General features: G+C 57.9%; 2 protein-coding genes across 2 annotated transcripts in view; one reads left to right on the top strand and one right to left on the bottom strand.

The window, feature by feature from the left end:
- Positions 1 to 5725: 5725 nt before the first annotated feature.
- On the bottom strand, positions 5726 to 10894 carry VOLCADRAFT_108519 (uncharacterized protein; the record flags this gene model as incomplete). Its single annotated transcript, XM_002959152.1, has 3 exons — positions 9176 to 10894; positions 5911 to 6106; positions 5726 to 5826 (listed from the first exon to the last, which is right to left on the bottom strand). The coding sequence occupies exons 1-3, from the start codon at positions 10829 to 10831 to the stop codon at positions 5726 to 5728; spliced, it is 1953 nt and encodes a 650-aa protein (XP_002959198.1). The 5' UTR covers positions 10832 to 10894.
- A 324-nt stretch (positions 10895 to 11218) lies between these two features.
- The window catches only part of VOLCADRAFT_100603 (uncharacterized protein), a gene marked incomplete at both ends in the record, with an annotated part of 19197 nt that continues 5764 nt past the window's right edge, over positions 11219 to 24651 (top strand). The window contains 30 exons of the mRNA XM_002959157.1: positions 11219 to 11309; positions 11602 to 11652; positions 11702 to 11804; positions 12100 to 12188; positions 12372 to 12524; positions 12557 to 12616; positions 12951 to 13631; positions 14145 to 14467; positions 14814 to 14850; positions 15003 to 15084; positions 15515 to 15596; positions 15761 to 15910; positions 16043 to 16069; positions 16147 to 16248; positions 16931 to 17011; positions 17140 to 17194; positions 17311 to 17437; positions 17813 to 17921; positions 18689 to 18800; positions 19078 to 19160; positions 19493 to 19582; positions 19902 to 20011; positions 20684 to 20775; positions 21266 to 21339; positions 22141 to 22195; positions 22631 to 22758; positions 22845 to 22970; positions 23394 to 23530; positions 23922 to 24003; positions 24433 to 24535. Of these exons, the coding sequence (XP_002959203.1) occupies positions 11219 to 11309; positions 11602 to 11652; positions 11702 to 11804; positions 12100 to 12188; positions 12372 to 12524; positions 12557 to 12616; positions 12951 to 13631; positions 14145 to 14467; positions 14814 to 14850; positions 15003 to 15084; positions 15515 to 15596; positions 15761 to 15910; positions 16043 to 16069; positions 16147 to 16248; positions 16931 to 17011; positions 17140 to 17194; positions 17311 to 17437; positions 17813 to 17921; positions 18689 to 18800; positions 19078 to 19160; positions 19493 to 19582; positions 19902 to 20011; positions 20684 to 20775; positions 21266 to 21339; positions 22141 to 22195; positions 22631 to 22758; positions 22845 to 22970; positions 23394 to 23530; positions 23922 to 24003; positions 24433 to 24535 (3595 nt within the window). The remainder of the gene's footprint in view (positions 11310 to 11601; positions 11653 to 11701; positions 11805 to 12099; positions 12189 to 12371; positions 12525 to 12556; positions 12617 to 12950; positions 13632 to 14144; positions 14468 to 14813; positions 14851 to 15002; positions 15085 to 15514; positions 15597 to 15760; positions 15911 to 16042; positions 16070 to 16146; positions 16249 to 16930; positions 17012 to 17139; positions 17195 to 17310; positions 17438 to 17812; positions 17922 to 18688; positions 18801 to 19077; positions 19161 to 19492; positions 19583 to 19901; positions 20012 to 20683; positions 20776 to 21265; positions 21340 to 22140; positions 22196 to 22630; positions 22759 to 22844; positions 22971 to 23393; positions 23531 to 23921; positions 24004 to 24432; positions 24536 to 24651) is intronic.

The following is a 24651-nucleotide window of genomic DNA, read 5'->3' as shown; positions in this document are numbered from 1 at the left end:
TTTGTCTGCCAAATTGATTTTGAGGAGGCGTTTGACCAGATTAGCCAGTAGCTGCTCTGGGTGCGCCGAGAGGAAGGTGGGGTTAAGGGCCCCGCGCTGGATGTGATGAAACGCTGCTATGAGTGGATGGAAATGCGGGTCAAGGTTTATGGTGCGACGGGAGAGTCCGATGAGCCCCACACCGTTCGTTTCTTTGGTTTGTAATGGTTTGTAGACTTCCTGGACGCTCTGGGCGTTGCCTGGGTATCATTAAGATTGTAAACCTAAGCCGAGTTGAACAATCTCGTTCCTCTAAGCTTACGCCAGCGCCTCGGGAAGTAAAGTCAGCCGATTGTTAGGAGCGGTCCGGTTCCTTTCAGCGGCGTGTGACATCGACGGAGCCACCGAGGATGAAAAACACTTCCTGCTGGAGTGCCCAGCGCTAAAGCAGGTACGACAGAAGCTTTGGGATCTAGATGTGCCCATCAGCGCGAGTGTCTTCGATATCTTGCAGGTCGATGAAAAGCATGGTCTTGCGAAGGTCGTAGATGAGATGTTTCGCTTACGTTACGAGCACGTTACGAGCACGTTACATACTAGTTCTGACTGTGCACTATGATGAGGTATATGTTATAAAACCATACACCGTAGTGACAGGAAATGTTCGTCTTTTTATTGTTCGAGACACCCTCAAAATTACACCCGAAAATATTGGCGAAACTTTTGAATTCGTAAGAAGCCAACGCAACCGAAGCAACGGTGCCTGCAATGTTCGTAAATGGATCCGACTCAGAACGCCGATTGACGCAAAAGCTGGCCAATGCATGCACGGTTATTCTGCTCACCAGCAAACACCAGATTCCAGTGACATTGCACGCGAACCACGTGAAAAGCATGCAGGTATTGTCTCCTCGACGAGTAAATACTGGATGGATGGATGGATGGATGGATGTTACAAGCTTCAGCGAGCCGTACGGCCCAAACGAACTTGACAGCGCCGTCGATAGGGAAAAGAAAAAATAGGGGGGTCCTTGTGAAGCAGCTGCCCGCGTTTCCAAAGCACGTATGGTGTTGGATTGTAAGGTGACCAAGTACGTTTGCGAGGAAGAGAATGTGGCCAGGCTGGAGAGGAAAGTGCAGTGGCATATTGGAATGTGAGATTAGCGTAAGCGAGTTACAGGGCGTTTGGCGCACGGGCGAATTAACGTGCATACCTTTCACCGTAGCATCAGTCCTCAGTTCACTTTTTGGAACGAACATCAGCATAGGTCCAAGCCCTCTCGCTTGGAGGGATATGCAAACAAACATCCTGATAGGGGTAAACTCGCACGCTACCGAGCATTCAACCGAGCACATGCATGCTTAGTTGAATGGTGGGATGCGACCCCCCCTTCATTTCGTGCTCGGCAAGCCTGCCACCGCGTACCGGATATGTTAGCGATGTTACAGAGACGCTGCACCTTGGTTTCTGTGCGCAATGCGTACGCTGCTCGACCCCGCCGACCAAAACTACACGTGCCCAACAGAAGACATTCCCGGTGGTTGTGCAGCAGCTCTTGAGGCTGTTGCTGGCTGAAATCCATCCTGAGCTGTTGCACACGGGCACGTCCCTATGCACAGCAAATAGCTGTTCCAAGCCAACAGCGGTGTCCATGTCACCGACAAGGCTCTAAACGTCTTATCTGTTCTTATGTTTGATTAAGTTTATGTATGATATACTTTGCGCAACTTTGTAATTTGACTTTACTCTGAACAAGGTGCTGCATACAACTGCCTCTTCGCCAGCGCTTCATCTTCCGCGGCAGTTTCACGAGCCCAGAGTTGCAAGCTACGACGTTGGCTTTCGGTGCTTTTAGTTACTGCAAAGCATCCACCCATTGTTCGGGCTGCATGCCGCGTGCGCCTGTGGCCAGCATGCCTTCCTGCGATTCGCGCTGGCGCACCGCGGTGTTTCTTCTAAGAAAATTTATATACAATTGTACACGCGCATTTTGCGAATCGCACGCGCGCATCCGCGCGTTAAAATTCGGGACTGTCTTTGGGCCATTTTGTACGGTCTGTTTATTCGGCAGAGTACGACCCCTCACATTTCTGCGAGGGGCTGCTTAACAAAAATAGGGGGGTCCTTGTGAAGCAGCTGCCCGCGTTTCCAAAGCACGTATGGTGTTGGATTGTAAGGTGCCCAAGTACGTTTGCGAGGAAGAGAATGTGGCCAGGCTGGAGAGGAAAGTGCAGTGGCATATTGGAATGTGAGATTAGCGTAAGCGAGTTACAGGGCGTTTGGCGCACGGGCGAATTTACGTAGCATCAGTCCTCAGTTCACTTCTTGGAACGAACATCAGCATAGGTCCAAGCCCTCTCGCTTGGAGGGATATGCAAACAAACATCCTGATAGGGGTAAACTCGCACGCTACCGAGCATTCAACCGAGCACATGCATGCTTAGTTGAATGGTGAGATGCGACCCCCCCTTCATTTCGTGCTCGGCAAGCCTGCCACCGCGTACCGGATATGTTGGCGATGTTACAGAGACGCTGCACCTTGGTTTCTGTGCGCAATGCGACCCCGCCGACCAAAACTACACGTGCCCAACTGAAGACATTCCCGGTGGTTGTGCAGCAGCTCTTGAGGTTGTTGCTGGCTGAAATCCATCCTGAGCTGTTGCAACACGGCTAACGCGGGCACGTCCCTATGCACAGCAAATAGCTGTTCCAAGCCAACAGCGGCGTCCATGTCACCGACAAGGCTCTAAACGTCTTATCTGTTCTTATGTTTAATTAAGTTTATGTATGTTATACTTTGCGCAACCTTGTAATTTGACTTTACTCTGAAAAAGGTGCTGTATGCGTTGCGCTACGGAATCCGCGCCCGTTTGCTTGCGCAAACTGCCGCTTCGCCAAACGCTTCCTCTTCCCGCGGTCGTTTCAAGCGCCCAGTCTTGCAAGCCACGTTGTTTGCTTTCTGTGCTTTCAATTACAGCAAAGCAGGCATCCCATTGTTCGGGCTGCATGCCGCGTGCGCCTGTGGCCAGCATGCCTTCCTGCGATTCGCGCTGGCGCACCGCGGTGTTTCTTCTAAGAAAATTTATATACAATTGTACACGCGCATTTTGCGAATCGCACGCGCGCATCCGCGCGTTAAAATTCGGGACTGTCTTTGGGCCATTTTGTACGGTCTGTTTATTCGGCAGAGTACGACCCCTCACATTTCTGCGAGGGGCTGCTTAACAAAATAGGGGGGTCCTTGTGAAGCAGCTGCCCGCGTTTCCAAAGCATGTATGGTGTTGGATTGTAAGGTGCCCAAGTACGTTTGCGAGGAAGAGAATGGGGCCAGGCTGCAGAGGAAAGTGCAGTGGCATATTGGAATGTGAGATTAGCGTAAGCGAGTTACAGGGTGTTTGGCGCACGGGCGAATTGACGTGCATACCTTTCACCGTAGCATCAGTCCTCAGTTCACTTCTTGGAACGAACATCAGCATAGGTCTAAGCCCTCTCGCTGGAGGGATATGCAAACAAACATCCTGATAGGGGTAAACTCGCACGCTACCGAGCATTCAACCGAGCACATGCATGCTTAGTTGAATGGTGAGATGCGACCCCCCCTTCATTTCATGCTCGGCAAGCCTGCCACCGCGTACCGGATATGTTGGCGGTGTTACAGAGACGCTGCACCTTGGTTTCTGTGCGCAATCCGTACGATACTCGACCCCGCCGACCAAACTACACGTGCCCAACTGAAGACATTCCCGGTGGTTGTGCAGCAGCTCTTGAGGCTGTTGCTGGCTGAAATCCATCCTGAGCTGTTGCAACACGGCTAACGCGGGCACGTCCCTATGCACAGCAAATAGCTCTTCCAAGCCAACAGCGGTGTCCATGTCACCGACAAGGCTCTAAACGTCTTATCTGTTCTTATGTTTAATTAAGTTTATGTATGTTATACTTTGCGCAACTTTGTAATTTGACTTTACTCTGAAAAAGGTGCTGTATACGTTGCACTACCGAATCCGCGCCCGTTTGCTTGCGCAAACTGCCGCTTCGCCAAACGCTTCCTCTTCCCGCGGTCGTTTCAAGCGCCCAGTCTTGCAAGCTACGTTGTTTGCTTTCTGTGATTTCAATTACTGCAAAGCAGCCACGCAATAGTCCAGCCTGCATGCCGCGTGCGCCTGTGGCCAACATGCCCACCTGCGCAACGCGCTGACGCACCGCGGCCTTTCTTCTAAGAAAATTTATATACACTTGTACACGCGCATTTTGCGAATCGCACGCGCGCATCCGCGCGTTAAAATTCGGGACTGTCTTTGGGCCATTTTGTACGGTCTGTTTATTCGGCACAGTACGACCCCTCACATTTGTGCGAGGGGCTGCTTAACAACAGAAAAAGAAAGTTTTACGCAAGAAGAAAACGGGTGTTTATGAGAAAGAACAGCGTCACTTTGACTCTGACACACAATTGCCTGTTACCGCCGAGAAAGTTAAGTAGTTAGGTGCTCATGCCGGGAGCGAAACATCTCAAAAATTGCCTTTGCAAGACCACGCTGATCATCCACTTGCATGATATCACGGATGTTCGCATTGCTTCCTAATCCTCTGGTAGCGAGAGCGCAGGAGTGTAAAGATCTGCAGCGCCTGCTAATCAGCAAGTAGTCCCTGTGCCCTCATATGTGCCTTCTGCAGCAACATGTCGCTGCGTGCCGCTGCGCATTCCTGGGTCCACCAGGGCGCATCTTTTTCTTCCCTCACACGCTTGGGTGCTGGGCACCGTTTGCAAAAAGCCCTCTCCAACGCTGATGAACAGGCAGGAGTGAGTACTTCAACAAACGCGGTGCTGTCAAGTTCGCCTCCAAGTTTGCTAACAGCATCTAAATAGTAAGTACTGTGTTGAAGGCATTGTACGATTTGGCTTCGGAGCACACATATATTCGTAACGACCATCGCCTGGAACAGCTTGTAATTTATATGTGACATAATTTCATAATGCCGTCACGAAATTAGAAACACGAACATTTCCTGTCATTACGGTATGTTATAAAACCATTCATTGGTGCAGTCGCTGTTCAAGCGTGTACTAGTCTTTCTATGAATATTTTTCTTGCTTGGCTAAAGCGGTTCATATTATGGAGGCTGGGCGTGTTTGAAGTGATCTGGGCGGTTGGACATTCAGAGACATTCCTGTGTGAAGAGCGTGATTTGCGCTGCCCATGGAAAGGGAAATGGGTTAAGACTCCCTTACTGGGACAAGGCGGCTGGCAGTAACGCAAGCGAGCCCAGAGACATCGGCATCGGCACTCGCCTTATATTTGGCATAGGGCCCGCACCAACAGACTTTCGCGTTTTTTAAATGCATATATTTTATGATGGCGTGAAGCCCGTGTTCCCGTAGTCCGCACAGTTAGTTTCAATTGGGAAAGCACCCTGCATCAAGAAGCGCGTCGAAAGGAAGCATTTTACTACTTTTTACTGAAATTACACTGTAGTATTTTAATTCGCATAGACTACTAAAGGTTCTGGAACTAGGAGCCGTGCTGTGTTTGAAAGCGCGTGAGAGGAATTTTTTCGACGGAGGGGCCTGGGATTGTCCTGCGACACGCACTCCTGTCTATCTCACCGGGCGCCATATATGCTATGTCAACCCGCTGACGCTCGTGCACGTCGCCTCATTTAGGGTATTAACGGTATCGCGCCCCGCCATCGCAGGCGGCGGGTTGGACCTGGCGTGATCAGCGAAAGCCGCAGCAGAAGATGCATCCTTCAGGTGAGGCTCGTATTGCGTATCTGTACTGCTAGGGCATACTTGGGCAGGCAATTCGGGTACACGTGATGCCTGACGAATCGCTGTTGCCTGTCACGTCCTGGTGGACAGATCACGGAACAGCGGCCTTCTGCTGCGACGTAGCATTGTGATGTGCTCGGATGCACAGTGCTGGGACACGGACCGCGTGACCCTTTTAGAAGTTGGCGACGGGCGATGTGGATGGCAAGTTCCATGGCCAGGTGGCGCGGTGACCGGAGCGTGGGAGCTCCCAGTGGAAGTCTCCTCGGGAGCTCCCAGTGGAAGGCCTTGGGGCTCGTTGTTGCACCTATGGCCGTAGTGAAGCCTATGAGGCCGATAAGGGGGTGTTCTGACCGAGCCTACTGGGCGGCGGGTACCATGAGGGGTTTGTGTGAAGAGTCTCCATGTGCCCGGACAGACGACACAGCCAGGGTGGTGTGCCAAACCTTTACCAATCCAGAATTCTGATGATATATACTGCCGTGTTGTGATTAGAGGCCATTTGCCAGATGTTACATTGTTGCAGGCAGGTCTGTGGCTGTTCCTGATTTGTTGGGGCACACTTATCTCATAACGCCAATCGATTTCTCCAACTGCTTAAGGAGTTAGTGGTATTAGCGGTGCCCGTATAATGCACAGCAGGCCATCGAGGGGTTTGGTGCAAAATGGAGTTCGGGTTAGAAGTACACCCGGCATTTGTTAGTTGTGCCTCATACTGTGTAAACCGTGGCTTTGAATCGCAGTTTAATCCCTTGGATCTTAATTTTACTTACCGTAGTGCTACTTATAGTTCGTGCTACAATAATTCGGGAGGCACCACGAATATGTAGCACGTACAAATTCTAAAGTATCCCAAGGGACCGCAGCCCCGAAATATCGTACCCTCCGAAGCCGGTCGATCAAACTTCGCAAAAACTAGGATTTCAAGGCGGAAATCAGCTCTTAAATACATAAAATATAGTCATAAACGTAGGACATGAACAACGCTGGAAAACGTGCAAGACAGGCAACCCTGCTTCAATGCGGGATGAAACCGCTAGCACCAAACGCTCCGGTGAGCGACCGAGCTGGATTTGCACCAGTTAGGCTTGATGATGCTGTTGTCGAGGCCCAGCGTGAGCGAATGGAGCACGAGGAGGTTGCTAGGCGCGAGCGCAATGCGGTCAATGCTACGGCAGCCGGCGAGGCGAGGTAATGCCTTTTACGTCGGGGTTTTAGCCACATGAAGACACGTTTCAGTAGCAACCACCTAAACACTGTATTGGCCCGGCCGGCTGGTTATTAGGTCGTTGCCACTGGTACTGAACTGTGCGATCGGTCCAGAATTTGCTAGGGCGTTTCCAAAGTGCGAAAATGGTGAGAGACCATGAGCCTAAGGGTTCCCGGTGGATGGAGACGGACTGGAAGTTGCAGTTTGAAAAGCCCCGAAACTTTGGAAGGGGCCCCGAAATTTGTATCATGCCCGCAAAATCTGGTCCGGCCTTCCCCGAAATTCAAAAAGCACGTACAAATTTCAGAAAGTTTTTTGACCCCTCCCCGAACAAAGCGATCACGAACTATAAGTAGCACTACGGTATACTACAAACTGCATGGCCAGTTGGCTTGCTGACCCTAACATTCAGCAGGTCCGAAGCCTATCAGAACAGTGGGACCCCAGGATTACAACGCATCAATTACTTTGCTACCGTTCAGTCAGCATGTCTCCTACGCCTCATCACGACAGCTTGTAAGCCTAGTACAGGGTAGGTCAGGATGGATGGTTCACGCAGGGGCAGCCGCAGCCGCCAACTAGTTTGGCCACCCACCCAAAGGAACCGCAGTCAGTCATCAGAAATGGGAGCCGCCAACAACTCTTAAACACTTGCGGCTCTGAATGTGGGTGTTCTGTTGCCGATGTAGCTGGAGAGCTGTTGGGGGTGTTGAGGTTGTATCACCTGTTGAGGCGAGGAGGACTTGGTAAACAACAAATTGGCAACTGTGCCAATCACGTTATAAGATGTTATCCTTCCTCCAAGCCCTGCTGCTGCTGCTTCCCAGAGGGCTGATGACGAAGCGCGGTAGTGGGGGGGGGCGCCAATCCCGCCATGCAGCCAGAGGGTGGTTGTTGGCAAGAAATCCAACGTGAATCCCTTGGGGGTCTGGAATAAGTGTGTACGGCTTTAGATTGACCTTTCGATAACTAACTTGCGAGCTGACCAGGAACTAAGTTGAGGCGCCGTTGATCCGCTAGATATGGTTGGATGCTGGTGGTGAGTTGCCGAACCCAACGAATACATTCTGAAGTCGGATGGCGTGAATGGATTAGGGTGCCCCTCTAGCAGGGGAGAGCAGGGAATTGCCTCGGGAAGGAGGCCACTGGTGAAGCTGTACCACCTGTAATAACAACTATCGCCTTTGCACCCGCGGGACTTGTGATGACTAATTGCTGTCTGGGATTGGACATGACGCACTCTGCGCTGAGCAGCAGCTGCTTTGGACATCCCTTGGCACAATGGTATTAGTAAACTCTTGTGCGACTCTTATCCCCTCAGCCGATCCAACTGCAGCACCGCAGCTCCCCCCCCTTGGGCCCCTCCGTCCGCCACCAAACCAAGTCCCACCCAGAGGCAGCAACACAGCGGACTGTTCGGTGCGACAACACCCCGCCCCCACCCCTTCCCCCACCCCGCCGCTGCATAGTCTTAGCCCATAAATAAGATCGTTTTTCGCCAGGGTCCTTTCAGTGCTGATGTGCACATGATGGCCACATCGTGCGCCGTCCGCTCCATCAGCCAGCCCAGGAGATGGGCAGGCCTAAATACCGACCCACTCCGCATTGGAATGACGCAGCCCATCTCATACCTCCACAGACCGCCTCAGCAATCCTACAAGACCCATCCACCGCACACATACAAACATAGATACAGGATTGCAGTGCCACGCCATCCGTGTTTTCTCACTGGACCCCTAATGATACCGCAGGCTGCGGCTTGGCACATCCCCACCACCCGCACTAGTGCACTAAGCAAGCGCATTCACTCGCTCTTGCCTCTGGCAGCCAAACCAGCAGCAGCAGACGTCTACCGAGACTCATCAGGCCCAAGCACCCCTCGGGACGGCGGCTGCTGCCCCCTTTCCTGCTGGCCGCTACCCTGCCGTGACCCCTCCGCCTGGTCCAGCCCTTCCCGCCGTAGCTGCTCCTCCCAACCGCTAGACCGCTGAGCCCGTCCGTGAGCCTGAGCCGGAGGATGAGCCCGAGGTTGAAACCCCCCGGACCTCGCAGATGGGGCCCCCACTGGCCCTGCCCCGGGACCTGGGCCGCCGCCTGAGGCCCGACCAGTCGCAGGAGCCGCCGCTGAAAGGGCCAGTGGCAGTGCTGACGTGCCGCCGCCAGTGCCGGCACCTCCTGCGCCTCCCCCGGATTTCGTAAGCGCAGCCGCCGCCCTCACCATGTCCTCCCTCCGCAGCTGCTCCTCCAGAATCTGCTTCTCAACGTCCGCCGGGGGCAGACCCAGCTGCTGCTTGAACTCCATACTGGTTGCGGCGGACCAGAGCTGCAACAGACGCAACGCTGCGCCAGGAGCCGCCAGCTGTAGCGCCGCGTCGGCACGTCGACACGCCTCGGCCGCACCGGCGGCCTCGTACAGCGCGTCGACGTACTGCGCATACTTGAGTACAGCGTAGACATACTCTGCGGGTGACACCATGCTGGCGCTGAGCACCGGTGTCGCCGCGGCCCCGGCAGCGGTAAAGCCATCCCCTGCCGGCGGCGGCGCTCCCCCCCCGCCCAGAGCCGCCTCGTGCACCTTCAGAAGCTCCGCATCTATCCGTGCCAGAAGGTCTGCTGCTACAGCGGGATCCAGACCGTAAGATGCCGCCGCTGCTGGCTGTAGCGCCTCCGGCGTCCCCGCCGACGCTGGGTGTGTCGCCTTCATCAGCTCCAACTGCTGCCGCATTCTCTGTCGTAGCAATCTGCCGTACGCAGTCCTGCTGCCTGCTGCATCCGCTTCATCCTCCACCGCGCCAGTGTCGTCCTCATACCCGGGTATCGCACTCGCGACCGGCGCTGGCGGCCGAAACCCCCGGTGCTGCTGCTGCTGCTGCTGCGATGTTCGTTGTCTCCATGCCGCAAACTCCGGTACGGAGTCTAACGTCCGCCGCCGAGCCTGCAGCCCCGTCCATACCATTGGCCGCAGGACACGCAGCACGGAGGTGAGCTCCTCCTGGAAGAGCGCCTCGGGACTTCGAGGTGCCGGCAGCGCCACGCGGGGGGATCCGAGGACAGCCTGACCGCCGCCAGGCAGAGGTGGAGGCCGCACCGGAGTCGCCGCAGCCGCCGCTTCCACCGCCGCAGATGGCTGTGGCAAAGCCGTTCCCGCAAGAATCTGGGTCAGGTCCCCGGGCAGCTCCACCTGCTGTGCACTGGTGCAGCTTATGCGGATCTGCACTCCGGTAAACTGATAGATCTTGATGGCTTCCAGCAGCCGCCGCAGCTCCGCATCGCTGTTGGTGGCGGCAGTGAGCACTGTTTTGTACTCGCGCCGCTCAAATTGCTCCATGCCCTGCTTGTCGATGTGGGGGCTGCGCAGCAACGTGAAACGTGTGCGGTGCCACGGCAGGCGCACAACACGGCGGCTGATGGCGCCCAAGGCGACGTTGGTGGGTGCGTCGGCGGGGGATGGCGAACCGACGGGCAGCGCGGCGAAGCTTTTGGGCGCAAAGGCGAGCATGAGCAGATCATCGAGGGTGTTGCAGGCCATGTCGACGTAACGTTTCTCAAAGCCCTGCACCACGATCTCGATTGCGTGTGCGCCCGTCGCGGCGGCAGGGCGCGCGGCTGATGCGACGCTGACGATGGACGAATTGCGCCGTGCCCAGACCGCGCTTTTGCTAATGCAACCGACTGTCGGATCAGATGCTGAAGCGGAAACACTGCGCCATGCCGGACTCAAGATGTGGCTAAAGGTTAACGTTGATGACGGTACAGCATCTGCTTGTATGGGTACGTCCGCAACCGATAAAAGGGCCAGTTGCAGTGCTGATGGTAAAGGTCCGCGTGCATTCTGCAGGCCCCAAGCAACTCGCAGCGCCGACTGCTGCATCATGGGAACTTGGTCAAGCTAGGCCCCAAGAGGAATTAAGCCCCCATGGTAAACAACTACATGAAATTAAGACTTTCGAATTAAGAGATATGATGTCCTTCCCATTCCTCAACTTGAGGTTTTACGGAAAACATTGCAGGACGTCATGGAAACATTTTGTTTTCCATGGCGTCTAGGAACTAGATGTGGGCATTACCACATATATGCAAAATATTGTTTCTGTTTTCAATCCTTTGTCAGTGCAAAAGCTCTTCGCCTGAATCGTCTGGACTTCAGTCCGAATCCGTTTACATGACTTTTACCGTAGAGCTGACGTAGTTACCCTTTCGTGGAGAGACGCTTCCATAGACCTTCAGAGACCGGCACCCCGGTCCAACGTCCAACTTTACAATGGACCCGCCGACTGACGAGGCGGGTGGGCTGCTCGTCCGGCCCGAGCGCCCGCTCTTCAAGGCTCCCCCTCCGAGGACCTCCGTCCTCGGTGAGAGCACCCACACCTCTCCTGCGTCCGCGTCATCCGCCGTGCAGCAGCTGCTCAACCCATAGTCGCCATCTTGCGTACCCGGCCTAACTACTCAAATCCTTCGTTATCAAAATCACCTTGAACTAAACATCTGCAATTGCACTTTGTCTGGGCCTGGTGCTGCAACCTTCCCGTAGCCGCACCAGCGGAGTCTCTTCCTGGAAACGGCTTCACTTGGGCGTTGTACCCTACTCTGACCCTCCGCCCTCCCGCCCCACTTGTGTACCAACCCCCCGTCTGTGCCCCGCAGGTCTGGACAAGCTAGCTGCCCAGAAGAGGGTGGAACTGGCGGAGCGGGAAGGTGAGTGGGTAGGGGGCCCGAGTGGTGGCCACCTGGTGCGGGCCTGCAGGGATGTTGTGGCCACCAGGGTGTGGGTCGGGACTCCCGGGGAGCGGTGATGCGGGTAGCGGTCGTCCTGGGCCTGGGGGGTCGGACCGCATACGGGGTACGTGGTGGGCGGCCGGGAGGGCGGGGGGAGGGAAGTGGGGGCAAAGAACTAACTGCGATAGGTTCGTACAACCGTAGCCTGAGGTGTGTACCGTATATGCTGCATGTCGTACACTGACCGTTGGCCAGCAACATGTATTCTCCCGCAACGGTACCGTCGGAGGGGGGGTGTCGGGGGGAACACATATGAAGGACAAGTTGAAGTCTGAACTAGCTCCTCTGAGGTGAGCTCCACGGGTGCCGCACGGGGCGGCCCGAGCCGCGCACCCCTCTGGCCCCCACCCACCCGCGTACGAACAGTCCTGGCCAACAGCTGGTGGAGGTCCCACTCCGGAGCCCCGAGCGGGTTGGGGAGCCTGCGGTGCTGGTGCTGGTGCTGGTGCTGGTGCGTGCGGGGGCCTGGAGCTCCCACCCGCCCACCTCCCCGGGGGGCTTGCAGCAAATCCGTAATCACCGCCTCACCCACCTCCGTCCCGTTGGCTCATATTTGAAGTTGTTGGGCATGTCGTATGTATAGGGTGGTGTTGACCAACCCTTTTCTCTCTGCCGTGTATCGTACCGCTGACGTACAGTCAAGCGCGTCAAGCTGTCGTACGATGAGGACACCGGCGCGACGATCAACCCGTCAGCGGCCGGAGGCGACGGCGGCGGTAGCGGTGGCGGCCTGCCGCCTCCCCGTGAGAGGCGCTTCCGGGGACAGCGCTCCGAAACCCCTTCCCATCCGGGTAGGTCGTACGGTGGTTCCTCTCCCGCGCAGGTGGTACCGCGAGGAGGTGCGGTACCTCTCCCGCCCGCACTGCCAGTAATAGTAGTGGAGGTGGGATTTGCATGTATGTATGTATGTATGATGTGTGGGACAGGGGGGCATATCTTCGCCCGTGGCCGCTACCTGGCGAAACCCTGCCTTCCACGGTCTTTCGGGGCATCCTCATCTAGTCACCCTAGCCGACTTGTCAGTGGGTCGCTTAGGTTCCACACGCACCACCAGCATCCATCTGAATCTGCCGGATCGACGGCGGCCCAACTCCATTCCTGGTCGGCTCGCGGCTTCCCTGACCGGACCGGATCGCAACACACAACCACCTTTCCAACCACCTTTCCAACCACCTTTCCAACCACCTTTCCCAACCACCTTTCCCAACCACCTCTAGGCGGTGTGAGTTCCTTCGTTCTGAATTCCCGGGCCGAACAGCGGGAGAGACATAGGGCCCGGGAGAGAGCGTCAGGACTATACGTCTCCACAGCACAACAGCAAAACAGTACGGCGCCCACCACGGCAGCGGAAGTACCAGTCGCTGGCGGTGGAGGCGGGGGCGGAGGCGACAGGGAGGATCTGCAGCGGTCTGACGCAAGGTTCCATGAACAGATGGAGCGATACCGCCGAGACCGGGGGGGGTACGGGGGGGACCGGGATAGGGGAGGCGGCGGCGGCGGCAGTAGCGGGGAGGATCGGGGCCGGGGGCGAGACGGGTACGGCGGTAGCAGCAGTAGCAGAGATCGAGATAGGGATAGCGACCGGTACGGCGATCGGTACGGCGGTCGGGATAGGGAGCGTGCACGTGACGGCGGCGGTGGTGGCGGCGGCAGTACCAGAGGACGGGATCGCGAGTACGACGACAGGGGCGGCCGGGACCGTGACGGAGGCGACCGGCGGTACGGCAGTAGCTCTGGCGGCGGCGACCGGGCATCGCGGCCTGGCGGCGCCAGCGGCTTCCGTCGCAGCGAATGGGACAGCAGTACACCTGTGCGACGAGATGGAGGCGGCGACGACGAGTGGGCGCTGACGCCAGTGGTTCCGTCAGGCCGCGCTGGCGCTACAAGCGGGTTGGCCGGTGGGTGGGGGAGTCTAAAGGGAAATTCAGATCCATGCATACGACGTACGACGAAGCCCGCCACAGCCCGGATAAGGAGGGATGAGACGTCGTAAGCAAAAAGTTGGCTGGTGCGGATTTGAGTTCGGTGTGTTTGTTTGTATGTATGTATTTGTGCGCTCCCCGCTGCGCGCGCGAGGTAGGTCCCGTGCGCCTGACGTGGGAGTGGGTGGGGTTGTACCTACCGGCGGCCGGGGCGGGGTGTGGTGGTGATTAGAAGCTCGCAACGCCCCACATTCCATTTTCCACACACACACACACACACACACACACATACACACACACGCACATACACACACACGCACATACCTTTCTTTCCCCGGTAACTTATGTTCCCTTTTCTCTCTCTCTCTTCCTTTCGGGTTTGTCGTACAGTGCATGTGTACCCCTCCCCCCGCACGGCATGCACCCTGTCGAGGTCCCCTCATCCGGCTCCTCCACCCCTCACCCGAGCACCCCCAACCCCCCTCGCAGGTTCCTCACGCCCGGGCGCACTCCGCTCCTCGCACGCAAGCGGGGGGGGAGGCGGGTGGGCCGGCGGAGGTGACACGCCGCTGCCCGCCGCGGCAGTACCCGCGGGTGCCGCCGCCGCCGCCGCCGCCGGCCCGTCCTCCGGCCGAACAGCGGGTGCTGGTGGCGGTGGCGGTGGCGGTGGCGGGCCCAGCTTTGGTCGTGTCCAGTTCGACACTGCCCCTAGCCCGGCTCTGACTCCCTCCTGGAAGAGCGCCAGTTGGAACCGTGGGTCGGCAGCAGCAGCAGCTGGTGGTGGTGGTGGTGGCAGTGGTGGTGGTCGGCAGGTGGAGAGGTCGCCGGAGCTGAGGCCCGAAGGTGAAAGACTTAGAGATGCGGGGCCGAGGGGCGAGGGGGGAGGGGGAAGTCGAACCACGAGCGACTGAAGCTGCTGTCAGGGCAAGAGTGTACCAGAAGTAGAACTGACCAAAAGGCGTTATTGAAGGCGGCGACCTCGGGATGATGTAGTGAAGATGGTGTCGGACAACCACCTCCCTAGGGGGAAGGGGGAGGTCGTAGATCAATGGAGGGTCTTATTCCACACAGAGCCACCGAGGGGCCGGAGGGGGGCGGAAGGGGACAAGGGGCGAGGTCGGGACATTGACCCCACTCTCCCTACCCCCCGGCACCCAGGCCTTGTGTATATATGGCCTCATCGTCATCGTCAGATGTGTGTGTGTGTGTGTGTGTTGGGGGGATTGTATTTGACTCGCGTGCGTCTCACACCCTAGTCTCGTCCCGGTTGCTTCCCGCCCTGGCCCCCCCCCTGGCCCCGCACCACCGGGCCCGCTGGCCCCCGCACTTTACTGCCCCCTTATTCAGGCGAGGGTGCCAGTGGTGACTCCTTCGACGAGGTGTATGTGAGGGAGAGGGAGCTGGAGGAGAGGCAGCTGGAGCGGGACTGGTGGGGACACTGGGGGGAGACCTCATGAGGGGGTGGCAGGGACAGGGGCAGGGGAACAGGCGTCTGGAGTACGAACTGCAGGGGGAGCGGGGGGGCGGGGGGCGGGTGTGTGTGAAGACGTGCTGGTTAGTGTATAGACCGACCTGTCCGGGTCCTCTTCGTGATGCGTTGCTCCCCCTTGAGGAGGAGGGGTGCCCCTCACCGGTATTACTGTCGGGTGCCGCCGGGGCCGTTTCTCCGCACACAGCCCTCTACTGCGGCCCCCTCCCACCTCCCAGTCCCGGGGAGCTATGACCGTGCGGGTGTACAGGGGATTGGGCCGCCAACGGAATGTACGAATATTCCTCTGAATTGCACTGCATTGGTGTATTTCCCCCTCCTCCCTCCTCCTCCTTACCTCGCCTTGCGGCCCCCGGCCCCCCGTTTCCAGGTACGATGCTGAGGAGTTCGGTGGGGGCACTGACGAGCAGGGCGCCGCGGCGCGCTTCATGGGGGATGAAGCCCTGTTTCAGGTGTGCGCGTGTGTGTGTGTATTGGGATGGACTCTGCGGCCCTCTCCCTCTCCGCTTCATCGCTCCGCATCTGGCCGCATGGCTCACCTTGCAGCGCCACCACTAGGTAAGGTACGTAAGTACGCTCCTCAGTTCCCCCGTCCTTCGTTCCCTTCCCCCTCCAGCGCCGTACTCTCGACCTTCAACGCCGTGTTCGAAAGGACGGCAGCACCATGTCCCTTGCCGCCACCCGGCGGGCCAATGAGCTGGATAAGGCCCTCAACGCCTGGGAGGAGAACAGGCTCATCACCAGCGGGGTGGTGCGGCTCAAAGAGGTGGGGGGAAGGAGGAGAAAAGGGGAGGGAGGTGATCTGGGGTCGATTGGGAGCACCGGGGCTTGTTTAGGGGGAGGGGGCAATGGGGACGGCATCAAAACACATGACACCGCATCCATCCGCCCTCTGCAGGCGCCATCATGCACTGCTCGCACGTCGGTGGGTCAGCCGCTCTCACCCACATCCCCCCCACCCCCCTGCCCCCTGCGGGGCCACTCCCCCCACTCGCCCCGCAGGTCTCCCTCAACTTTACAGACGAGGACGAGGCGAGGGTGGTGCTGCTGGTGCATGACACCAAGCCGCCCTTCCTGGCGGGCAAGGTGGTCAACAACAAGCAGGTGCCTGAATCAGGAGGGGGGGCCGGAGGGGCAGCTGTGGGGGGCTAGGAAGGGGGGGGATGGTATCCAAGGAAACAATGGGTGATCTCCCGGAGGGCGTCCAACGTTCGAAACTGCCCCCAGTGAGATCTACGCGATGATGAAGTCACCGACTCACGAATCCGGAGGTGAAGCCCCATCACGTTACCGATATGTTTGTGGTGTAGTCGTCGTCTGGCCTCGTGAGGTTGGCGTTGAGGCCCTTGATATTCAGCTGTAGTAGTGCAGTTGAGCTGGAGTAGCTGAACGGATGTCCCAGTGGTAGCAGTGGTAGCAGAGCTCAAGCCTAGCTGGCTAACGTTGTCTGCAGAAATCTCGCAAGGACATAGCCACGACAACGACGACGACGAAGCAGTGATCAGACGACGAAGGCGAAGGCCGCAAAATGAGGTGCTAGGGGTTGTCAGGATGCTAAAGCGCCTCGCTTGCTTTGCATGATATGTACCGCCGAGTCCCCTAGGTGAAGCCGCCTCCCTGCAACCCGTCCGTACATGGACCCGTTCGCTGACACCATCCGGCTCTCTCTCCCTCCCTTCACCAGCTTCTCCCGACCCCCGTGCTGGCCGGATTCGCTTCGCTATCCTCCTCCCCCTCAACCCCCCTCACAGTCCCCATCCCCCAAACCCCCCCCCCACCCTTCCAGGCCGACATCGTGCTCCCTCTGAAGGACCCCACCTCGGATATGGCGGTGATCGCCAGGAAGGGGTCAGGGCTGGTGAAGCAGGTCGGCGGAAGGGAGAAAGGGGGGGGAGGGGAAACAGAGGGGAAAGAATGACATCTGTTGGCTGGATACCGCATCCGCCCGCACCAACCGACCAACTAACCAACCTACCGGACCGGACCTAACCGCAGGTCCGAGAGAAGAAGGACCAGCATAAGAGCCGGCAGCGGTTCTGGGAGATAGCAGGTGGGTTGGGGTGTGTGTGGGGTCCTAGGAGGGTGTTGGTGCACTTAGGGAGAGGTGTGGTGATCTATCTAGGTGGGTTTTGTTCCCCCCCTCTTCCCCTCCCCCCTCCCCCGCAGGTTCCAAGATGGCTGCCATTACCGGGCTGACTTCAGAGGAGGCGGCCGCGGCTGAGGAGGCCGCGGCCAGGAGGGCGGAGGAGGACCAGCAGGCGGAGGGCGACTACAAGGCGGCCAGCCAATTCAAGTGAGGGATGGCAGGAGGGGGCCCGGATTGGGGGGAAAGAGGGGGGGAGGGCGTTTTGGGGATCCGTGTGGGGGGCGCCCAAGAGTGCTGAATCGGTGTTTTCAACCAACATCCAAAGTCTCGCACCCCCCGTGACACCCGGACCTCCACAGCCTCCACAGCCCGTCCCCCGCCACTCTGATCACCCCCTGTCCTGCTTTTGGCCTAGAGGGAGGAGGCGGCCCTCTAGAGGGGATTTCCCTGATTGAGTGGTGGCGGGCTCCCTTTCTGACAACAGGAAGCGTCCCTTGCTCTGTTCTTCACCACCCCCACCACCATCCCCCTCCTATCTTGTCTCTAAACCCCCTAAACCCCTTCTCCCCCCCCCGCTACCAGGACCCACATGAAGAAGAGTCAGGCCGCGAGCGAGTTCAGTCGGAGCAAAACCATCGAACAGCAGCGCAGATCACTGCCCGTGTACACTGTACGGGATGACCTGCTGCAGGTACGGCAGAGGAATTACATGGTGCAAAGTCAAGAAGGGAAACCAGCAGCTGCAGCCGACACGTCCAAAGCGGTTGCGCACTGCTGTTGGACAGTCCGGAGCGATGAGACGCAACTGCTCTCCTGTGAACGTTACCACCAGCATCGTGCACATGCCGATAGCCGCCGTCAACGGGTGATATCCAGCGTTGTGTCGATGGGTGTTGTTGCCGAAGACGTGCCGTACTAGTAGTAGTAGTAGTTGTGACCTCGGAAAAGTAAGTCTTGAAGTAAACAGACCGTCTCTAGCTCTGTTAAACTTGCCGCTACTTCCCCGAGTGAGAATGAGTGCGGGATGATGATGATGATGATGATGAAGCGCTTCCGCTCCCGGTCGTGGGTTGTTGGGGCGGGTGTGAGGAGTGGCTCTCTGAGGCGGGGCCAGGAGGGCCGTGCCGTAGCAGTTACGTGGGTTGACCCCGCCATGATCCCCTCGACAACATGGCTATGACCATGCGGAGTCAGGAGACGTGATCCCCGCGCTGCTGATGTCGGGGCCGCGAACTTCCCCCCAGGACCACCACCACCTCGCTGCGGGCACCCCACCCCACCCCACCCCACCCCACCGGGTGCAGCTCCCCGACCCGACCCGACCCGACCCGACCCGACCCATGAGTCTGTACCTAATCCCCTCCCAACACACATATACACACATACATACGTGCACACACAACCCACCGCCCTTCCGTGTCCTACTGTCGTACATGCCCTCCCTCCCCTCCCCGGCAGGTTATTCGCGAGAACCAGGTTGTTGTTGTGGTCGGCGAGACCGGCAGCGGCAAGACGACCCAGATGACCCAGTACCTGAGAGAGGAAGGGTACACCAAGTACGGCATCATAGGTGGGTGGGGCTGGGGCTGGGGATGGGTGGGTATGGAAGAGATGTGTGTGACGTGGCTGTTGCGCTACAACCTAGCGAGTGTGATGTGACGGAATGTAAAACATCATCATAGATTGGCGAGTGCGGTTGGTTGGGGATGGAGGTTTTGGATAGTGCGAGTCTGTATTTATGCATGTATGTCTTGTTTGCACGTGTATGATTGTTTGACTTGAGCAACGTGAGCGGCATGACCTTCCCTTTCGCCCACCCTCCCCTTCGCCTCTTCCCCCTCCCCCAGGTTGCACTCAGCCCCGCCGTGTCGCGGCCATGTCGGTGGCTAAACGTGTCAGTGAGGAGATGGGGGTGGAGCTGGGGGCCGAGGTGGGGGGGGGGGGAAAGAGGGGGGGAGAGGGGGAGGGGGAGGGGAGGCGGGGGTTCAAGGTTTCTTTTGTGGGATGCCCCGCAGGCCGCTGTCGCAAGCAACCCCGTCTTCGTCATCATCATCATCATCATCATCATCATCATCATCGGGGTGCGGGTCGGGACCTGGATTTGGACACCGGGATGAGTGGCTGCGGGTTGAGCTGCGTATGTACGTGTGTATGCATGTTTGCATGGGTTTATGTAGGGTACGTGGGGATTGGGGTGAAGAGCGTTGCTGGCAATGCCATCATCGAATGGTGGTGGTGGTGGTGGTGGTGCCCCGTGTGCAGGTGGGTTACTCCATTCGCTTCGAGGACTGCACCAGTGATAAGACCCTCATCAAGTACATGACGGACGGGGTGCTGCTCAGAGAGACACTGGTGAGGGGGAGGGGGAGGGGAGGGTGCGTGTGTGTATGTGCGTATTACGGGGGGGGTGCGAGTGGGTTCCGACGTGGCAGATAGTCGGTAAGAGCTGCCGAGGGAACACTTGGGGGTTTACCCTCGCACCTGTGTTTTATGGACTCCTTACTCTCCCCTCGTCCTTGTCCGCCTGCATCTTCCTTCTCCCCCTTCCTCCCCCTTCCTCCCAATTCCCTCCATTGCCTCCCAATTCCCTCCATTGCCTCCTGTCCCTCCCTCCCCCCACTCCGCCCCTCCTCTCCCTCCTCTTCCCTCCCTCTTTCCCCTTCTCCCGCAGATGAACGAGGACATTGACAACTACAGTGTGGTGGTTATGGATGAGGCGCACGAGAGGTCGCTCAATACGGATGTACTGTTTGGTATCCTGAAGAGGGTTGTGGGCAGGAGGTGAGGGAAGAGGGGAGGGGGGCTCATTGGTGGGAGCGGTGGGAGGCGCTTCAACGGTGGCTGCGGTCAGGTGGAGGAGTGGGGGTTGAGGGCGCAACGGGGTGATTGGTGCGGGTTGCGTGGGGCGAGGGGGGGTGCGTGGGGCGACTTCAATGAGTACGTATGTATGTATTTGGGCGGCAGTGGAACCCCTTATTCGAATGCCTAGGGTACGAGACGGGGAGCAGCGGGCGGGCGGGCGGGCGGGCGGGTGGTGGTGGTGGTGGTGGCGCTGTTCCTCAAGCGCCCGCTAAGGGTTCGTAGGAGGGAAGGGAAGGGAAGGGAAGGGAAGGGAAGGGAAGGGAAGGGAAGGGAAGGGAAGGGAAGGGAAGGGAAGGGAAGGGAAGGGAAGGGAAGGGAAGGGAAGGGAAGGGAAGGGAAGGGAAGGGAAGGGAAGGGAAGGGAAGGGAAGGGAAGGGAAGGGAAGGGAAGGGAAGGGAAGGCTACTGGGCCTTATCATCACTGTGGGAGGACCGGCTGTCCTCTAACCCACCAACACCGCCTCTTCCGCCGTGCCGACCCCCCGCCTTAGTGCCGTACTCCCGCTCATACGCACAGCCGGCCCCCTCCCCCCCTCCACATCCCAATTCCCCCTATACACCCCCCTCCCCTGCCCCCCTCCCCGGATGTCAGACGAGACTTCAAGCTGATCGTCACCAGCGCAACCCTGGACGCCAGGAAGTTCTCAGACTTCTTCGGATCAGTGCCGATATTCACAATCCCGGGTGGGAGGAGGGGGGAGGAAGTGGGGGGTTACGTTCCTGGACGTGCCGTACGCTGTTTGGTTGCGAGCGGACTTTCGAGTGGTATCTGCCTACTGTGTACGGCAGCTGGACGACCTGTGTGTGTTTGTGTGTATGCTGCCATGTCTGGCCGGATCGGGCAAATGATGTACACAACCACCACAACCACCACAACCACAACCACCACGACTACCTCTCCCCCCCTGGTGCCCACTGGACGATCCCTCCTCCTCCTGGCGGGCTGGAGGACACGACGCAGGCTGAACCCCGAACACCGCCAAACCCCCCACCCCCCACATCTTTGTATAGATAGAATCCCGCCCACACACACCTCGCCCGTGCCCCCGTTGCTACACGTGCCCTATGGCCCTAGCGGCCCCCGGGCACGGTCTCTTCACCCCACACCTGTCCCCTCCCCTCCCTTTTTCCCCCACATAAACCAACCTAGTACACATCCTCGTATAACCAACAGGTCGTACCTTCCCCGTTGACATTCTCTGGAGTCGTACAGTTCAGGAAGATTACGTGGAGGCGGCCGTGAAGCAGGTGGGGCCCCCCGGGGGCGGGGGGAATCCCGGGGTTTGGTCCAATCGTGCTGTTACCCCCGTCGCGGCACTCGTTCACTAGCGCTACACGTTGCGCCGTAAGTAAGTAAGTAGTCGGCGTTAACGCCTTTTCGTATGTGTGTGTGCGCCCCTTCTCGGCTCACTCGCCCGCTGCTCACAATCTTTGCTCATCTCTGCCTCGCATGTGCCCTTGCCTCTGCCGCTTCTGCTGCCTGGCCAGGTGAGTCCCAGGAGGTTCTTTGAGTGCTTTGTCGGTGTATCGCGTTGCGTCGGTCGGCTATAGCCGGACTGGGATAGTTGGGTCGGTCGGGTCGGTCGCGTGTTGGGGGGGTGACAGGAGCACTTGCATGTCACCAGCAGCTTATTGCCAGCAGCTTATCAGCGAGTTTTGTCCGGGTTCCTCAATTCCGCCGCCACCAGGGGCCGGCGAGCAGGTTTAAAACCAGCTTACGTCACCTCGTCCGCTCCTCACGTCAGTGTGTTATTCATTCGCCGCCCTTACACCTACCTATACTATTTTATGGCTTCGCTATACTACTCTTCTTCCGCTCTTACTTTAATCTTGGCGGCTAGGAAGGTAGGTTTCCGCTTTCACCATGACTACATTATCGCGAGGGACTCCTCCTCCACAACCGCCGACTGGTTAGTTGTGCTTCCGGCATATCTGGCGTATCAGTCTTTCCTTCTGGCAGCAGCTTCACTCGCTCGTGGGGTTCGTCTTTCCCCCCTTCTTGGCCCCCTCTGTTCACCGGTGAACCCCTCCCCCCTTCCTCCCCCCCAGGCCATCACTATTCACCTGCGGGATGGTCCGGGGGACATCCTCATCTTCATGACGGGTGAGGGTAGCGGGGGGGGTGGGGTTGGGGGGGGGGGGGGGGTAGCTGAAGATTTTATTGGGGCATGACTTAATTTGATGTCGGGGGATTGGCCCAGGGTCCCTCCTCCTAGTGGGGATGCAAGCACCGCCGCAACCGCCAACCACCCGAATGCGAGTGAGCAGCCTCAGGGTGAGTGCGGTTGCAGCGCAGTACGGCCAACCGTTGACACCTGTTGGTTAGCTGTGGCGGTTAGCTGCTGCCACCGTTGCGCCCTTTCGCACCGCGTATCTCGCATATTACCCCCCTCCTCCACCTCCACCATCTTCACTACATCATCCCGAGGTCGCCGCCTTCAATAACGCCTTTTGGTCAGTTCTACTTCTACACTCTTGCCCTGACAGCAGCTTCACTCGCTCGTGGTTCGACTTCCCCCTCCTCCATTGCTCTATACAGGTCAGGAGGAGATCGAGGCCACGTGTTTCAGTTTGGCTGAGCGGTTGGAGCACATGCGCAGTAACGGCAGTGAGATTCCCGAGCTGCTCATTCTGCCCATCTACAGCCAGCTGCCTGCTGATCTGCAGGTCCGTGGATGTGTCACTGGATACGCCACCAGGGCCTCTCCCCCTCCCGGTGTATCACTCCCCCCTCTTGGTTATCTCCCCCCCAGGCCAAGATCTTCGACAAGGCCGCGGAGGGGGTTCGCAAGTGCATCGTCTCCACCAACATCGCAGAGACGAGCCTCACGGTGGATGGCATCCTGTACGTCATCGATACAGGATACGTCAAGATGAAGGTACGGACGTCTGTGTGCCTTGTGCATGTATGTATGTATGTATGTATGTATACGGGGTGGTTAACTTCGCCAGCGGCCCCCTTTCCCGGGGCAGTCCCTGCTCTCCCCTGCTAGAGGGGCACCCTAATCCGTCACCCCATCCGACTTCAGAATGTATTCGTTGGGTTCGGCAACTCACCACCAGCATCCAACCAAATCTAGCGGATCAACGGCGCATCAACTTAGTTCCTGGTCAGCTCGCAAGTTGATATTATCACGTCCTACATCTTCCATATGATGGGGGGCCACCTCCCATTTCATCACTCCTCAAACACCCGAGGAGCCGGCAGGCGGATTTGAACCCGGGTCGTTTGAAGTTGTGGGAAAGATGTCGACGCTAGTTGGTTACTTAGTTGATTAGAAGAGTATCAATACCCCGCTCAGGTCTACAACCCCAAGATGGGCATGGACGCACTGCAAGTGTTTCCCATCAGTCAGGCGGCTGCGGGGCAGAGGGCGGGCAGGGCGGGCAGGACGGGGCCGGGGACCTGCTACCGCCTCTACACGGAAAGCGCGTTCAGGTGCGTGGATGTGTGTGTGTGTATATGCCCCATCAGCCAGTTCTGGTCCAGCCTCTTCTATGCCGCCGTCAGGCCGGCGGCCTTCCTTATTCCGCTTTTCATTACTCTTTCGCCGCCCTTTACTATTTTACGGCTTGGGTTTACTGCTTTTCTTCCGCTCTTATTTTAGTTTTGGCGGCTAGGTAGGTAGGTTTCGCCGTCGTCATCACTACATTATCGCGAGGGACTCCTCCTTCACAACCGCCGACTGGTTAGTTATGCTTCCGGCATATCTGCCGCACCAGTCTTTCCTTCTGGCAGCAGCTTCATTCGCTCGTGGGGTTCGTCTTTCCCCCCAAACCCCTCCACTTCCCCCAACCCACCTCCCGACCCTCCCGCCAAACAATCAAAGGCACGAGATGTTGGCCATGAATGTTCCGGAAATTCAACGGACCAACCTGGCCAATGTCGTACTGCTGCTCAAGAGCCTTAAGGTAAGACGATGCGGAGGGGGGAGGAAGAGACGCACCGCTCCCCGCCCCCCTCAGTGACCCCCCGTTTTCCGTCGGCAACGCCCCCCTGCTCCTGGGCGTCAGTACGGCTTCCGCGTGTGGTGGTCTGCCCTTAGTTCCCTGATCAGGGTTTTTGTATGTCTCCTGTAAGATTCTAGCGGCTTTGGCATGACAGCCCATTTTTGGCTGGAGGAATGAACTTGCACGGTCGGAACACAATGTATTCCTAATTTTCAGGACCACGGACAATTGTTTATTCCGAATTCGGAAAATATTCCGCAAACAAATCACTGCTTACAATTCTGCAGCAGCCCCTATGTGACCCTGATCTCCCTCCTCTCCCCCTCTCCGCCCACCTCAACTCGAGCACTTTCATCTGACCAGAGGACGGGCCCCCCTCTTCCTGTTCAGGTGCACGACCTGCTCGAGTTCGGGTTCATGGACCCCCCACCCCGGGACAACATTGTCAACTCCATGTACAACCTGTGGGTTCTGGGGGCGCTGGATAACACCGGTGGGTGAAGGGGGGAGGGGAAGGGGGTTATGCTAATTTAATGNGTGTACGACGTGTAAGTGGGGTGTCCGGATGTCGTGGTGGCGCTCACAGCCGCAGCGACAAAGCTGCAACTG

Source organism: Volvox carteri, assembly GCF_000143455.1.
Source record: "Volvox carteri f. nagariensis unplaced genomic scaffold VOLCAscaffold_129, whole genome shotgun sequence".
Lineage (NCBI taxonomy): Eukaryota > Viridiplantae > Chlorophyta > Chlorophyceae > Chlamydomonadales > Volvocaceae > Volvox > Volvox carteri.
The sequence above is the reverse complement of the archived record's forward strand: the minus strand, read 5'-3'. Positions and strand labels throughout refer to the sequence as shown.